This window comes from Schistocerca nitens, chromosome 12, assembly GCF_023898315.1.
Source record: "Schistocerca nitens isolate TAMUIC-IGC-003100 chromosome 12, iqSchNite1.1, whole genome shotgun sequence".
In the NCBI taxonomy this organism is placed as follows: Eukaryota; Metazoa; Arthropoda; class Insecta; order Orthoptera; family Acrididae; genus Schistocerca; species Schistocerca nitens.
In genome coordinates this window covers 9,966,565-9,983,831 of record NC_064625.1, presented here as the reverse complement: position 1 = coordinate 9,983,831, position 17,267 = coordinate 9,966,565, and the positions used below count along the sequence as shown (strand labels likewise).

General features: G+C 43.8%; 1 protein-coding gene and 2 non-coding genes across 3 annotated transcripts in view; 1 reads left to right on the top strand and 2 right to left on the bottom strand.

Moving 5' to 3' along the window:
- Positions 1-17,267, bottom strand: part of LOC126215312 (uncharacterized) — an 80,154-nt gene that overhangs the window by 19,547 nt on the left and 43,340 nt on the right. The window contains exons 3-5 of the mRNA XM_049941993.1: positions 10,836-11,124; positions 4,651-4,867; positions 2,158-2,298 (exon numbers count right to left, since the gene is read on the bottom strand). Of these exons, the coding sequence (XP_049797950.1) occupies positions 2,158-2,298; positions 4,651-4,867; positions 10,836-11,124 (647 nt within the window). The remainder of the gene's footprint in view (positions 1-2,157; positions 2,299-4,650; positions 4,868-10,835; positions 11,125-17,267) is intronic.
- On the bottom strand, positions 12,185-12,259 carry Trnal-caa (transfer RNA leucine (anticodon CAA)). The gene has a single exon. It is a non-coding gene; the product is annotated as a tRNA-Leu (tRNA).
- On the top strand, positions 12,552-12,626 carry Trnal-caa (transfer RNA leucine (anticodon CAA)). The gene has a single exon. It is a non-coding gene; the product is annotated as a tRNA-Leu (tRNA).

Here is a 17,267-nt window from a genome sequence, read left to right as displayed (position 1 = left end):
CAGCATTCAGTACGTAAAAATCTGTCGTACGGTAGTATCGGTTGTTTAAATTCAGTCTGTGGCAAGTTATATTACAGGTGTAGTTGTTGGTAAATTCTACATCAGCAGCATACAAACGAATTACGTACATGCAGTTCTTTATACGGAACAGTCAAAGTGTGTAGATGAAGTATTATTTGTCCTCGCAGCACGAGACTAGTGTTCCATCCCGCTTCCGAGATAAGAGATACGTTACGCTCTGTTAAACACGATAGAGGTCTTAGCGTTCCCGGTGCATACGGCGTACACTGTGAATGTGGCAGCATTTATGTAGGTCAAATTATTCGCAGTATGCCGGACGTTGCACAGAGCGTTCACAACATGTCAAACAGAGAGAACTTGAGAAGGATCGTGGCTGAGCATTTCCTAAAAAATGGAAGTTTTGACCCCAACACCATTGTATTGGGATTCTGTGACAAAAGAAGCTACCAAAATTAGAATAAACAGCAACAATTGTGACAGAGACCACGGGTGCACACTTATTAAGGCACAGGGGAGGGCTTTGGACACTGAGTAAAAGCAGAGGCGGAGGCTCGATACACGTAGCGATGTGGGAGCAGCCATTTCATGTGTGGCACTGGCCCCTCACACCATCTGACATCACTCGGTCCTGTGGTGGGACCAAACTGACTGACTCGCCTTCTGTGTGTGCCACTCTGGCCCTCTCTCGAAGGTTCCAGAAACTGCCGTTGCATCTGTATAAGCAGGGCACTGTGCCACCCCCGCAGTCGGTAATTTTGACTCCCGATGCCAACAGTGGGGAGAGCTACTGAAAGCTCGAGTGTTTTATTTTAAGCTAAGTGGCTCGTAAACTGAGAAGATTTTAATGAAGTGCCATTATCACTCGTATGTGAGTTTATCGATCTGTCGAGTGAAATTTACAGGCACAGTTTCAGAAATCGTCACTCTCGGGAGATTCAGCTCGACCTTCTCTCGCACGAGATCCTGCGAATCGTGGATGAAGAGCGACGGGGGGTTCCGTATTCCTAGATTTCCGTATAGCTTTTCACACGGTGCCACACTGCTGCCTCTTTAACAAACGTAAAGGCATATGGAGTAGGTTCTTAGGTCAGTAGCTAAAAGACTTCTGAAGTAAAAGAACCTAGTTCATTCACATAAATGATCTGGTAGACACGGTGTGCAGCAGTTAGCGGCTGTTTGCCGAAGATGCTGTGATGTGCCAGAAGGTGTTGTCATCGAGTGAGGAAACGAGATATTGCAGACAAAATTTCTAGTTGGTGTGATAAATGGCAGCTAGCTCCAAATGTAGAAAAATAAAAGTTAATGGTAGATAAGTAGGAAAAACACACACATTGTATTCGAATACAGTATCAGTACTGTGCTGCTCGACACTGCCACGTCGATTAAATGTCTAAGTGTAACATTACAAAGCAATGTGAAATGAAATGAGCACGTAAGGAATGATCGACTTTGGTTTATTGGGAGAATTTTAGAAAAGTATAGTTCGTCTGTAAAGGAGACTTTTGTGACCCACTGTTGAGTAATGTCGGAGTGAGTGCTTGGGATCTGCACCAAGTCAGGTTACAGATTTTTACTAGTAGGTTTGAACAACATGCAAGTATTACGAATATAATTAGGGAACTCAAATGGCAATCTGTGCAGGTAAGGTGGTGATCTTTTTGAGAAACCTATTCAGAAAATTTAGAGAAGCAGTATTTGGAGGTGACTGCAGAATGACTCCACTGCCACCAATGTGCATTTCACGTACGGAACACAAAGGTAAGACACGAGCAATTATAGTTCATACGGAGGCATGCAGGCAGTTGTTCCTCCCACACTCTATTTGTGAATGGAACAGAAATGGAAATGACTTGTTGTGGTAAAGTGTACTCTTTGACACACACCATACGGTGGGTTGCAGAACATGTACGTAGATTTTTACATTGTCAACTACACTGATGAATATAATGAGTAGGTCGGTAAACTTACACACATCTTCCCATTTCCAGAGCTCGATCTGTTGACAAAACGCCAAATTTTTTGTCAAATGATGAGGTTTAATGAATAATGTGCAGTTATTAAGACGGGAGTTAAAGAAGTGAGAATCCCCGTACCGAGCTTTAGGCCGGCCGCCCACTCCCCCACTCCCCCACTCACCTGTCGGCACCCGGCGGCGGCGGTGACGGCGTCCTGGAGAGCGGGAAGCTGGCCACCTCGCGGCCCGCTGCCAGCGACTTGATGGAGCCGAACGTCTGGTCCGGCGACAGGTTGGCCCCCACCGACGGCAGCATCCCGCTGCTGCTGCGACACGGGCACACGAGTCAGGCGGGGCGCGTCACGGTGACTGGAACCTCATTTATTCTGAGGTGCAAAATCTGTGCCCCACATTATGGGTCACTGTTTGGCCTCGATACAGAGTTATGTTCACTGCTATAGCTGTCCGTGCCAGAAGACAGGCAGGTCACTCACTCACTCCACTCTGACGGCTGAGACCCTGGACCTGGGGTGGGGCAGACTTTGTCAGCACGAGGCTCCGTCCTCGTCCTCTGACGGAGTGTACAGAACTGGCGGTGAGGTAACTTCGAATAATAATAATTAATCGGTAACTTTTTTAAAAACGAGCTGACTGTATTGAAATATTTGCTCGTACCGATGTTTCACGTATGCAACATTATTAATTAAAAATTAACTTTTGGTATATAACAAATGAACCAGACTAACATAACGAGTAATGGCACAGATGCCCAAGCTCTGACAGACAACTGCCCTGCGTGGCCAAGTGAGAAACAGTTAGGGACGGTTATCGGGCAGTCTAGCTCAGTGATTGGTCTTCACTGCTGTGAACGAGTAACTCATTACTGAAATGAAAGAGTTATAGTTTTGTAGTTGAAGTGATGTAACTATTAATAGTGGCTCGAGCAAGATTTGATTCAAAATTTAATGACTCCCAAGGAAACACAGTGACATTATGTCGAATAGTTGCAGTGCGCAATATCACTGTCAGACATAGAGATCGTGACTTCCACTTAAATATCCACTGGCTCTCACGTGGCACCTCACTTTACCATATTGATAGATGCCACTGTTCCTTATTTCACCTGGACAAATATATATGATGTCCCTTTTTCTTAAAGACTTTGAATATTATTCTACTCCTAATAGCAGCAGTCTCAATGTCCACACTGACTTCTAGCTGTATTAGGAGACACGACCCACAGAGGAGAACTCCAGTGGGGATACGTTTAGAAGACACGATATGAGCAGCCCTCTCCTAGACAAATCAGTGAACTACAGACTGTGGACTGCTAGGACGTACTCTATTTGACGTAGCCCTCTGTCTGGAGACGATTTACAGTGTCAGTAAATTCAGATACGATAATATACCACGACAGGAAGTTTCTGTAAGCCACTTTCAGTAGAAGGCCCTGGGAACATTTACTCTGTTATATTTTAAGGTAAAAACAGTCGTCGTATTATTTGACAAAATGCAAATGGCTGAAGGTGGACATTACTGTGCGGTCAGTCTCAAAACTTTCAATGTGCTCACTAGATAAATATGTAGAACAAAAGATCAGGTAGTACTGGGCAAAGATTAATAGTAAAAGAAAAAGGCACTACAGAAACAATCGTGACTAATAATGATCATTTGTGGACTTAGTGAGAGCTTGTCACAGAGCAAATCAAATTAAAGTTTGTAAATCTTGAGATACAGAGAGAGATGTGGAGTGTACAACATAGGTGGGATAGATATGGGAATAAATGTTAGTGATACAAATGAGGGATCGAGGACAGACTTCCACATCGATTAAGGCACTGCAGCAGGCCACTACTGCTATTTTATTTGTATTTTCTTGGTAAGAAGTAAATATGAGAACTTTGAAACAGAATTTTAATTCCAAGAAAAGCAGATAGCATAGCTGGGTTGGTAGAAAATATAGCAAAACATCTGAAAATAAAAAAAAGCATGTTGAATGGTACTGATATTTTCGTTAATCTTAAAGTCAAATCTTTTATTCCTTTATAATATTTCACAAGTCAGCCGAAGTAAGAACGATACCAAAGAATATCGATGTAGTGAAATGACAGTTTCTTTCACACGACTGTTCAACTGCTATTAATAATTTGTGTGTTGCTGATGATGGAGTTACTGAGAAAGACAGTCACAGGTAGAGTATTGCACAGAAACATGTTCACCATGTAAAATGAGGAGGTCAAGGAACTGTGAGAAACTTAAATCAAAGGAGAGGGAATGTTCGTTTCATTAACAGTGCACAGATCTAGTATCCTCTACAGACTTGATTTGACATATAGGAAATAACTCACAACTTATGAAAAAATTTACTTATAAGTATATTAATGCAACCCAGCAACGACCACACTAGAATCCTAGAAGAATCTGACCAAAACTATGACACTTGCAAGAAGCTTATCAGAATAGTTACCTAAAACTTTTGTGAATGTTAAGGAACCTACACGAATCTTACAAGAATATCATGAAAACTATAGCAGGACATTAAACAAATGATACCAGGCCATCGTGGGAACAACAGCAAAGTATCTAAGGTATTATACTGGGACATCACAGGAACGGTACCGGGGACACTACAGGTGAGAGGACGTACATCAGAACTGAATCAGACCGTACGTTACCTGACAGACCCCGACGTGACGAGGAAGGGCGTGGGCGCCGGGCAGGGCGAGGCGGGCGCGCTGGAGACGGAGCTGCGCGTCGAGCTGAGCGTCGAGTGGGGGCACTGCGGGGTGGGCACCGGCGCCCCCGCCCCCCACAGCCGCCGCCCCCCGGGGCCCCGGCAGCACAGCATGCCGTAGCGCGGCTTGCCGCCCCCGCTCAGGCTCCCCGACAGGCCTGCAACGCGGTGGGGTGTCACGGAGGTAGACTCACTGTCACACTTCACATTCGTAAATTGCGTTTATACGAATAAAAATGATTATGTGAAGACTGATGAGACTGCAATGTGAGTGGTCTCGAAACCTGAAAGGGTGGTTGTGCGGGGGCTCGGAGTACGGTCTAGGTGAGCGGTTTGGGTGTGGGTGGGACAGGATGTAGGACGAGATACACAGTAGGACTGGATTTTTGCAGGGAAAGTGTGTGTTAGCCGTCATTCGCAACGGATGGGGAAGGGTATGCTGTAGCTGATAGGACAAGTAGATGTCAAAACTGATTTCAATGTCTGGGAGGGGAAGGTAGACGGACGAGCCTGTGAGAGGACGGGACAGATGGATCTGTGAGGGTGGTGGGACTGAGACATACAGATGAGTCAGTGGTGCTGGCTTCTCGATATGGGGGCCACACGGAGGTGAATGTATTCTAGATGTTGGAGAACGTGTTTGACTCTTACCAGCTAGTACAAAATACAGGTGCAATAGGTTAAAGGGATACAAAAATTGAGGCAAAATGCATGTTGTTAAAGTGTTTGGAGAGCTGGTGAGGCTACTACAGTATCCAGTCACATTAATGTGACCACCCCACTAACACTTTTCTGTGTGGACTGCTGTGAGATGTGGAGGAAGAGTGCTATGGGGTTCTGGAAGGTACAGGAAAGACAGAGGAGTTGTGCCGACTCCAGTGCTGTGGCCAGCTGCACTAGGGTTCTCAGTTGAGGACGAGTGGTCTGAACAGCTGATTCAGGTGGTCCCACATATTCTCCATTGGGCTTAAATACAGGGAGTCTGGTGGCCAGAGGGTACAGGAAACTCATTTTTGTACTCTTTGAACCACACGTGTACACTGTGAGCTGTGTGGCACGTTGCATTGTCCTGCTGGTAGATGCCACTGTGTCGAGAAAAACAAACTGTATGTAGGGGTGGACACGATCCGCGAGGATAGATGCATTGTGTCTTTGAGAATGGCGACATCACCCCGGGAAAATGGTGGAACCATTCACAAGACCGTATCGCTCCTGCTCAGGACTGGACCCTTCCGACAGTTACTGCAGGGTTTACACGCCGGCGGCCAGTTGTCCGACAGAACGTAAAACGTGATTAGTCTGAAAAAAGGCCACCTGTCACCATTCGGTGGACGTCCAGTTGTGGTACTGCCGTGCAAATCCCAGCCTTCATTGCCGACAGACAGCATTCAGCACAGGTGCACGAACCAGGTGCCTGCTGCAGAGGGCCATTCGCAGCAAAGTTCACTGAAGTGGTTGTCGAGGACTCACTGCCAGTAGCTGCTCAATTCATCTGGGTGGTCAGTTGCTCAACATTGCATGTCTATTTGCCTGTACGCATCTCCACAGCCAGTATTCACCCCTCCCCCATGGCGCATGGTGTACCACAGTTGCCTCGGCACCAGTTTTAGCTAGTGCAATTTTGCCATGTACATTGTACCTTAACTGCAGCGACACACGAATGGTTTACAAACTTGGCCATTTTGGAAATGCATCCGCCCTGGGCCCGAAGTCCAGCGATTCTCTCCTTTTGGACGCCGGATCCCATTTCCTCTTTACGACAATGACGGCACTTTTTTCTCACGTTCCCTCACCAAGCACTGCATACCCTCCACTGTTAGTGCTGCCACCTGACGTCTGTGGGTGGTTACTGCACACTGTCGTTGGGAGCCTAGATGACGCTCACATTAATGTGACTGGACGCGTTATGCTGCATTTGAAGATAGTGTGATTGTTTTTCATACTGATCTGTGTTAGATTTTCCAACATTAGAGCAAGCTGCAATTAGTCACACCTACAAATTCTGTCTAGGTCATCTTGTAACCTCGCACAGACTTTCTCATATGCTATGGTGTCCTCAGGAAGCAGCTGCTCAGTCTGTCCATCAGATCTTTTGTGCATAATGAAAAGAAGAATGGTCCTGTCACAGTTCCTTGGGACACTCCTGACGATACACTTGTCTTCCATTAACATTCCATGTTGAGGACAGTATTGGTCATAATGGAAGACAGTTTGTGACCTTATATTTTCCAAATTCGAGGCACATTCATAAATAATGCACACTAATTTTTACTTTCGCGTTTATTTTTTTCAATATCTCGTTACTGTTCTTCGATATAGTATCTCTGCTTCTGTATGAGTGAACCCGAATGTTTCGGAAGCTCTATTATTCCACGCAGTTCACTACTTCTGTTCATCTGTCGAATGGCGTGGGTAATAGTGATAGAAAGCTCTTCCAGAGAAAGATAACGACAGCCACGCACAGGTATTTCCAATTTCGGGGACAAGTCGAAGTCTGGTGGACTCGTGTCGGGGCCGTTGGGAGGATATGGCAACACTTCCCGTCCGTATTCGCGCAGTTTCTGGGCTACAGCATTGCCGATATGCAGGCGAGCATTGTCGTGGAGAATGAGTGGCCCAGCCTGGAGCAACAGAGGTCGAGTTTTGTGCATTTATCTGCACATTCTGCATGAAATTACGATAATACAGTGCTGTGACATTACTTCCACACGGAACTTACTCGTGATGATTTCTTGGTGACTATAAGTAAAAACCATCATTTGCTTGAGCTTTGACTGAACGTGTCGAAATATTTTTGGACACGGAGAATCTGAAGCTCTCCGCTCATTGGACTGTCATTTCAACTCCCGTTCGAAGTCTGTAATCCACGTTTCACGAACAGATACAATTTGACTCGAGAATTCTTGACTTTCACAGTGGAATCGTTGTTTTCACGGTCGAACCGTTGTTTGAGAAAGGTTGCATGTCCAGGCGTTTCCGCTTCTCTTCAGCAGTCAAAGATTATGGAACACATGTTGCAGAAATTTTTCCCTTTATCAAATCATTTATGAGAACACAGAGTTCTGATGCTGGAGGAATTCCCGTAGCTGCAGAGAGCTCCACGCACTGCGATCTTCAACAGAACCTGCCGCAAAGTATCACACTTTGTTCATCTGTTGACGTTCTTGGCCTCGAGGATGTCTGATCGTCGTGTACGCCCGTACGACCACCATCAAAACCGGTGATCCGGTGTGAAACTGTACTACGGTCCACTGTAAACTCACCGCAAACTACGCTTAAAGTACTGTGGATTTACGTCGGGTTTTTGCTTTTTTTGTTCTTAATATATATTAAATGACTTACCACTCTATATTCATGAAGATGCAAAGCTAGTTCTTTTTGCTGATGATAAAAGTACAGTAATCACACGCATCGAACAAAAATCAGGTGAGGAAATAGTAAACAATGTGTTTCAGGAAGTTATTAAGTGGTTCTCTACATGTGAACTCTCACTAAATTTTGAGAAAACACAGTATATACAATTCTGTACAGTAAATGACTACGAACAGAAGCCTGTTGCTAAGGCAGAATATTGAAAATTTTTGGATGTGTACATTGCTGAGAAATTGAATTGGAAGAAGCATATCGATGATCTGCTGAAACGGGTAGGTTCAGCTATTTCTGCTGTTAGGGTAATTGCAAATTTTGGCGATAAATATGACTAAATTAGCTCACTATGCCTATTTTCCTTCACTGCTTTCATTAAAAAAAATTTCCCTTTTTCAAACCAACAGCTCAAGTCATGGAATCAATACTAGAAATAAGAATAATCTTCACAAGGATTTAAAGTCACTTACTCTTGTACAAAAAGGTGTGCATTATTCAGGAGCACACATTTTCAATAACTTGCCAGCAGCCATAAAAAGATTAACAACCGATGAAATTCAGTTTAAGAGAAGCCTAAAGGATGTATTGGTGGCCAACTCCTTCTACTCCATTGATGAATTTCTTAGTAGAACCAACTGATTTTTGTGTGTGTGTGTGTGTGTGTGTGTGTGTAAGTACAGTATAACTTCTGCACAATTTCAGTCCAGTAAAGTTTTCATTGTAAATAAGTATTATTGTAGTTGTATTACGCGTTTATTACCTAATAAATAAATAAATAAAAACTTTTTATTTTAAATTCAGTGCATTAGTATTTGTAAAATGATTCTTTCATATAGTGTTCAATAAAAAATGACGATCATTCCACTTTGGACCTGTAGAATGGTACATTAGCTTATTTGTTTGAATTGTAAGTATTTGTCATGTATTGTCGTTTTTCTCACATGTTCTACATCCTGGAGGAACTCCTCACTACGTATCAATTGGAATGAAAGTAAATCCAATCTAATGCAGCACCAAATGTCATTAATTCTTCCTGTTTACTTGACATAGCGTATCTCTTGATGCGAACACACAAAGTAACCTGTCGGTTCACCGCAGCAGACTATGCGAATACGTAGAAGTGTTGGTCGCTAGTGTAAACGGGAATGCGGACAACGAACAATGTTGCCAACATGTTGAGCGAACAAGTTGCACAGAATGTTCCGAACAAAAACATGTTCTGAGCTCAATGTAAACGCGCCTTAAGCCGTCGGCACACGGAACGTGCATCTGAGCGTTGAGCGTGGCGAGTTTCTGACGTCATAGCTTGTAATAGCACTTTCGGGAGTCTTTCCGAACGTGCAGAGCAATATCTGGCATGTCAGATATTCTGGGCGTGCGTCTGAGCGTTGACCAATGAGATGGCACAACAGAGTTGTAAGGCGCCATATTGGCATTCATTTCAAGCGTATATGTATATATGCCGTCTCTGAGCACCAGCAAATTGAGAATCACTGGAAAACCCGTTGTTAACTGTGTGATTCATTCCAATAAAATAATGAGAAAGATCATATTCGTGGCAAAAGAATTATTGTAACTTGCGTATTATGAGAGTAGGCTATTTGAAGGCACACTGAAGATCCACCCAAAACGCATTGTTCTTTGTCAAGTTGTCATAGTTAAAAATAATAAAAAAAAAGTTAAATTTCAATTAGTAACATACATACGATAAGATTTTTAGCAAGGGGTAATATACTATGTTTAATCACCAGTTCTGCGTTGTTGGTTTAGCGTAATGAGTAGCGTCACTGTCCTGTTCTCTAATGTCTGCCGGCACGGTAGCTCAGCGTGATCGGTCAGAGAGCCGGTTGGCCTCTGTAATAAAAAAAACTGAGTGGAAGGATCAACCACCGAACTTTAACAGGATGTCTTGCGACGTCCGCAACGACCAAACACAACGATCAATAACGAACAAAATGCAAAAAAAAAAAAAAAGTCTATTAGGGCGGTGGATCGCGTCTTGACACTTCCAAACATTTTTCCTAACATTAGCGTTTTTATTAGGTTCCGATACTTTATTATTAGTTTAATATAAGTATATACTATAATTTTTGATGTTATGTAAATATAAGCTCGCCTTTTTTTTTTTTTTTTTTTTGAGGGGTGACTTCGTTCGATTGGCTTAATCAACAGGACAGCTTGCGCTACTTGTTTAAAGATATTTTGCTCCTTTTCCTTTTACGCTTGGTAATTCACATGTTGCAAAGATTCTGCTATTGGGTAGGAACAGTCATCGAGTAAGACTGACCTTGAGATTTTACTGAAATGTGGGAATGACGAAATAATGTTTATCTTGTGCGTAGAAGTATTCCAAATTTGTACCGCACTGTTTGTAATGGAACTTTTATAAGCTCGGGTCCTCGCGTCCTTATTGATTGGACACGGTACTTTTCTTTTCGTGGACGATGGAGGAAATGTGCGTTTTGATAGAGCTAACGTGGGAATTTTACGCGCGCCCGTTGAGTAAACAGTGTGATTTACGACCTTTAAACATCCTTCGACTGTCACTGGAGTGCGTCGCGATCGGGTATACTACGTCGGAGCCCACCTACCGCACGCACAAGTCGCATCCTTGCTGAGCGTTCAGCAGCACGTCGAACTCGGCACGCTCGACGTTAACGTTCGACAGCACGGTCCGTGTGCTGACGGGTTTAACGCGAGTTTGGACGAGGAGAGGGTTAAGCAGAATGGGACGGGAAGGAGGCAGAGTGGGCTACTGACCGGCGACGGGCGACAGCGGGTAGAAGTCTCCGTGCAGCGGGCAGTGGAAGGCGACGCGGCGCTGGCGGTGCCTGGCGCGGCGGGCCAGCAGGCAGAGCGCGGCGCCCGCGAGCAGCATGGCGACGCCGACCGCCAGGCAGGCCGGCCCCAGCGCCCGCGAGCTGCCCGTCAGCGAGACGCGCGCCTCGTACTCGGCGGGCAGCTCGCCCGCCGCCGGCCCGCGGTACGCCGCCGCCGTCAGCACGCAGCCCGCCAGCGCGAACAGCGCCCCGAACGCCGGCAGCGCCACCTGCGACACGCCACAACACCGCTGCCTCACCACACACTCTCTGCCGTTCGGCGCATCAGAAAAAAAAAAAAAATTTGGTGTCGTAATATTTCGTGTAATGTAACATCTTGTATAGACACCTTTTATTAACCTGACACGTTCCACATCATTACAAAGTGTCGTATCATTATCTATGGAACAAGTACTAATCTAACCTAATCTCGAGGTATGTGCCTGCTCAGGGTCAGTCCAAAAGTTTGTCCAAGAGGTGCCTCTTTTCTAGGCGCCAAGCGGCCCCCCCCCCCCCCTTCGCCCCTTTCTATCTCTGAAAGGAAAAAATTTACCGAATTCACATCTTTTTCTTTCAAGAAAGCGATTTAAAACTCAGTAATGCACAGGTTTTTAACGTGGTCGCTCCTTGTAACATTATGTGATTGCTTATCATTTTAAATCATTCACTAATCGAGCAGTCGCTCGGCAACAGCTACAGTTAGCAAATAATGTTGCGAGAATGTAAAAGGTGAACGACCTGTGACGTAACTTGTTTATTGTCGAAGCGCCGTCAGAGATGCAGTGAGCTACTGACTTTGAAAACTGCGGCGCGAAAAACGGACAGAAGAAGAACACTTTTACACTTTTTTTTTATTTACATGATATTCTCGATTAACAGTTACTCAGTTACTCATTTTTTCTTCTATTATCTCTTGTAACTTGTGTCGGACGCGCATGTCTTGCCGCCGTACTATTATCGTTAAAAATAATATTCTTTTAGTGTTAAGTAAAAGTGCAATACTGCATAGCAGTAGATTTATTGTGCGACGTGTATGTGAAAACGTCAAAGGAGTTATTTTCATTACGAGAAGAGAAGTGCCAGTCAAAACGGCATCCATGTTAAATCCTTCATTGCAGTGTAAGTTCATCTATTAATTGCCATAAATTCAGAGTTAATGGAACTGGTGTATGGACTATTTATTTAATATAGAATCTATGTCTCACTCCTTCATGAAGTTATTTAATTTTCTTTATGTTTCTGCCAAATAGAGAGTTCACGAATTGAAACTTCCTGGCAGATTAAAACTGTGTGCCCGACCGAGACTCGAACTCGGGACCTTTGCCTTTTGCGGGCAAGTGCTCTACCAACTGAGCTACCGAAGCACGACTCACGCCCGGTACTCACAGCTTTACTTCTGCCAGTGCCTCTTCTCCTACCTTCCAAACTTTACAGAAGCTCTCCTGCGAAACTTGCAGAACTAGCACTCCTGAAAGAAAGGATATTGCGGAGACATGGCTTAGCCACAGCCTGGGGGATGGCTAAGCCATGTCTCCGCAATATCCTTTCTTTCAGGAGTGCTAGTTCTGCAAGTTTCGCAGGAGAGCTTCTGTAAAGTTTGGAAGGTAGGAGAAGAGGTACTGGCAGAAGTAAAGCTGTGAGTACCGGGCGTGAGTCGTGCTTCGGTAGCTCAGTTGGTAGAGCACTTGCCCGCAAAAGGCAAAGGTCCCGAGTTCGAGTCTCGGTCGGGCACACAGTTTTAATCTGCCAGGAAGTTTCATATCAGCGCACACTCCGCTGCAGAGTGAAAATCTCATTCTGGAGTTCACGAATTCTTTCGTCGAAATCGGACGGAAGTTTCTCCGCGCCATATTCTACTAGTAAATGCATGATTTCCCTTAGGAAATTCATGTTGAGCTATCCAAAAATAATTATATTTTGAATAGGCATGTACTCTCCTCTGCAATGCAACTTCCGACTGATCAGACGATCCAACAAGAAACAGCCGCACACGGTCGGCGTTCGCAAATATATTTCCACCGCTGATTATAGCTAGATGTTACAGCACAAAAGTAAACATATTGTTATAATTAGCGACTACGAACGGGGACATTTATAACTGTATGTTTATGTATACACATTACGTAAACATATCGTTATAACCTCTAATGGCTACTTACAAGTCGCCATTCCTCTTCCACAATATTAAAAATACCCACGTCTAGCCCCCTACGTACTCTACAAACTATCGTATGCGCACCCTTTCGTGCGCGAACAGGCGTTCTCGTGTCCACACTTTGCGTCATTGCGGGAGCAGTCTGCTGCGGATCCCCTTCTTTGCTTGGCACTTTCTGCTGTGTTTACTGTAGCGAGAAGGGGACAGGAAAAGAAAACGCAAAAGTGACCTGTCTCTAAAGAACTATACAAATAACACAGTTACTAGAAGTACAAAGTGACGGCAATGTTTTCTTTGCGTCTTTCAGGAGGTCGCGGCGAGATTTTAGATTTTCTTCTCGGGGAAGTCCTGTGATGAGGCTGGAGATAACATATAGTTACAGTCCGATCCACGCACGGTGGCGATTCGTGCATGTCGAGGCACACAAGTGGATTGCATTGTTGATGATTCTATCTGTCGCTTGCGCCTTTGTCCCGCACTGTGCGCGGGGTTGGAGTGGTTAATTCTGATTTGGCATGTTAATGTGAAGGGGTGGCCGGATGCCCATCCTGCCGCCACCCTGTTACCCCCCTGGGACGGAATCAGAGTACCCCATCCGTCTGCGTCTAGTGTAAATCGTGGAAAAGTGCGGATGTGTTTCAAATGCCTGTGAGTCGTGTAACTGAGGCGGGACGTGGGGACCAGCCCGGTATTGACCTAGAGGGATGTGGGAAACCGCCTAAAAATCACATCCAGGCCGGCCGGCACACCGGCCCTCGCCTTTAATCCGGCGGGCGTATTCGATCCGGGGCCGGCGCGCCTACCAGAGTCCAGGAAGCAGCGCATTACCTCTCTCGGCTAACCTGGCGCATTGTTGATGATTCCGAGCGACAATTGTGCTGTATGTGCATGCGTGTGCTTTCTGCATGGAAAAAGCGTATAGGCTATCCCGCAAACCATGTATCTAGCTTACTTATGCATAATTTATCACTTACCACCACCGTCACAGATGACAACTCGCAGCAAATGGAATCGAAATTCATTAAACAACTCGCTACGATCACGTTCAGTGCTCGCATTGTCTACGGAATTCATAGCAGAGCGCTCAGAACACTGAATGCTCATTGCCTGTCGAACTATGCGTGACGTAGGTGCGCAGAACAACCGCTATCGTTCGTGACTTCTACTACAGCAACTGGCGAGATAATACTACTCTGTGAACTATTTACTTCGCATTTCAAAACAAAGTATTTCAGCGATCATTCCCAAATACGTGAAATACTTAAGGGAGGCTTTCAGTGGTTATGTGAAGGTTCATTAACTTTCAGTGGTTATGTGAAGGTTCATTAACTTTCAGTGGTTCATTAACTTTCAGTTTCTACTGTGTATCTTATTTCATAAAGTTATTTACAAAACTTTAATCATGAAACATAACATGTAGTATGATGAATAAGACCGTTTGAGCCGTATGGTAAATCTTTCTTTCTGATCTAACTGGTTTGGCGATGTTCTAACCATATCTTCAGGGATACAGATTTATAATTTATTCCAAACGGCAAGCAATAGACGACCCAACATTCTTTGTACCATTGGCACAAAAGCAACAGCACAAACAATTCCACGACTGTGGATGCCCACGATACAAATTTGCTGCTTACATCTAGATTAACACCCTCGGACCCGATAAATTTGGGAGTTTCATACACGCCAAAATCCACTAGAAATTATCAGTGTCTTTCACTTCTGAGCTACACACATCCAATCACTTGTTTTCTTCTCATGCCAGGCTGCAAGTCACCACAGCACGAATATTCGTCCACAGTTTTCATACACAATTTACATAAATCTCTGGCTTACTCTTCGAAGTTTTTATACTTCGAAACTAACGGTATCTTATTCTATACAGTAATATGATCGGACACATTTTATGTAATACTTCTCGCTCAAGACGTAAAAAAATCAATTTTTTATTGAAATAATCGTTAGAAGCTGTATTTTACACGGCTTTTTTTTATATCTCTAAACATGTATAAATTTAAGCGTGCTTCCTTTGTAGTCAATAGACATCATTGCACATAAATCGCTTCACAGTGTAACTTCAACACACTAGACAATGAAACAAACCTCCACCTAAAGCGTGAAGTAATGCGCTTAACGCACGGTCTCCATTTCCAGGAAATTATGCATGCACAAATGCGCACTGTTGGAAATGTATGTGCCCACCAAAGATGAACACAAAGAAAGGCATCCTGTGGACGCACCTCATATAGAATCGCAGCACTCGCCGCTGCGAAGATTGTTACCATCTGATTGTTGAAATGACACTAGCGCCCCTAGCGGCGAGAAACCCAACCGTAAGATTAATGGATACGGAATCGGATTTTGGGTTAAAAAATCGAATTTTTTTTTATTGGCGTATTATATTCTGCCATGTTTCCTCTTTAAAATGACGTATCATACATAGCTCTACTACAATTATAACTATTTTATTTTTATATATTTGTGAGATCGGGTATTGCGCTTTAGTTATACACGTCTCTCGTGGCTGACCATGAACTTTTTGGCAGTACCTTTAAAGTGACATGAATTCAAATATCCCGGTTTCCAGCGACTATTTATACACTAGTTGCCCGAAAATGTTTCTCTCTGGTTTCCTCAAGTTACTCTTTGACTTTGTGGCGGGACTGTTTTGTAAACAGTGTGATATAAGAAAGTAGTTGTTGTTGAGTTATTTCGTATTTAGTGCTTCATTTTTCGCAGTGAAAATGCCTAGAGCTAAAGCAAAAGTATTTAAAAAGCGTGTGAACTGGCAAAAGAAAAGAAATAATGATTCATTAGCAAAGCAAAGCAGTTCATCATCATCACTGTTGGAAAATGTGATTCCACTTATTACTGATTTGCCGAACGAACTTACACCAAATGAAAACAGTGCTTCTCATAAAAAACTAAGTGATTTGGAAGAGAAATATAATTTACTTGATAGAGGGAATGAAGTTTTTGAACTCATTGATACGAATATATTGTGTGAAGCTCTTGAAAACAGTTTGTGCTGCAAAAAATGTCATGGAAACGTTTCTCTGAAAGTAGAATCCCATGTTGGCCTGGCTGCCCAGTTTAATTTAATATGCAGTGTTTGTAAATACAGCTGTAAGTTTCCAAGTTCGGTTTCAGTAACTGTAAATAATGGATACAAGAAAACTGAACTTTATAGTGTAAATATTAGGTTAGTTTATGGATTGCGAGCAATTGGTAAGGGCAAAGCAGCTGGTGATATGCTATGTGGTGTTCTAAATCTTCCAAGTGCACCTTCAAAGTTTGAAGCTTACATTATGTACTAGGATCTGCAGTTGAAGATGTAGCACAGAAGTCAATGCAGGTTGCTGTGGAAGAAGCAGTGGAAGAAAATGACGGCAGTCGTGACCTCACAGTGGCGTTTGATGGCACGTGGCAGAAAAGGGGCCACACCTCCAACAATGGTGTTGTAACAGCAACTAGTGTTGATACTGGCAAGGTTATTGATGTTGCAATAATGTCTAAATACTGTAGGTGCACAGGCAGGCTGAAAAATGAACACAGTGATGACTGTATTGCTAATTATTATGGTAGTAGTGGTGGCATGGAGGTTGCTGGGGTGAAGAAAATTTTTCATCGCTCTTCACAGTGGTATAATGTTCGCTATGTCAAATATCTGGGAGATGGTGACTCTAAAGCATTCAAAGAAGTTTTGGAAAGCAAACCATATGGGAACAGTGTAAATATAAGCAAACTTGAATGTATAGGACATGTGCAGAAGAGAATGGGTGCCAGGCTGAGAAGGTTAAAATCAGTTATGAAAGGGAAAAAACTAGATGATGGGAAAACCTTGGATGGCAGAGGAAGATTGACTGATTCCATAATAGACCACATTCAGAACTGCTATGGCCTTGCAATCAGGCAAAATACAGGCAATCTTGACGAAATGAGGAGAGCTATATGGGCTTTATATTTCCACAACGCATCCACGGATGAGCATCCACAACATGGTTTGTGCCCCAAAGGTGAAAACAGCTGGTGTAAATACAATAGGGGACTAACAACAGGAGAGAAATACATTCACCACCACAGTCTACCATCAGCCATCATGGCAGAAATAAAGCCCATTTTCAGAGATCTGGCTGACAGAAGTCTTCTGATGAAATGTCTTCACGGAAAAACGCAGAACCCCAACGAGTGCTTGAATAGTGTGATATGGCATCGTCT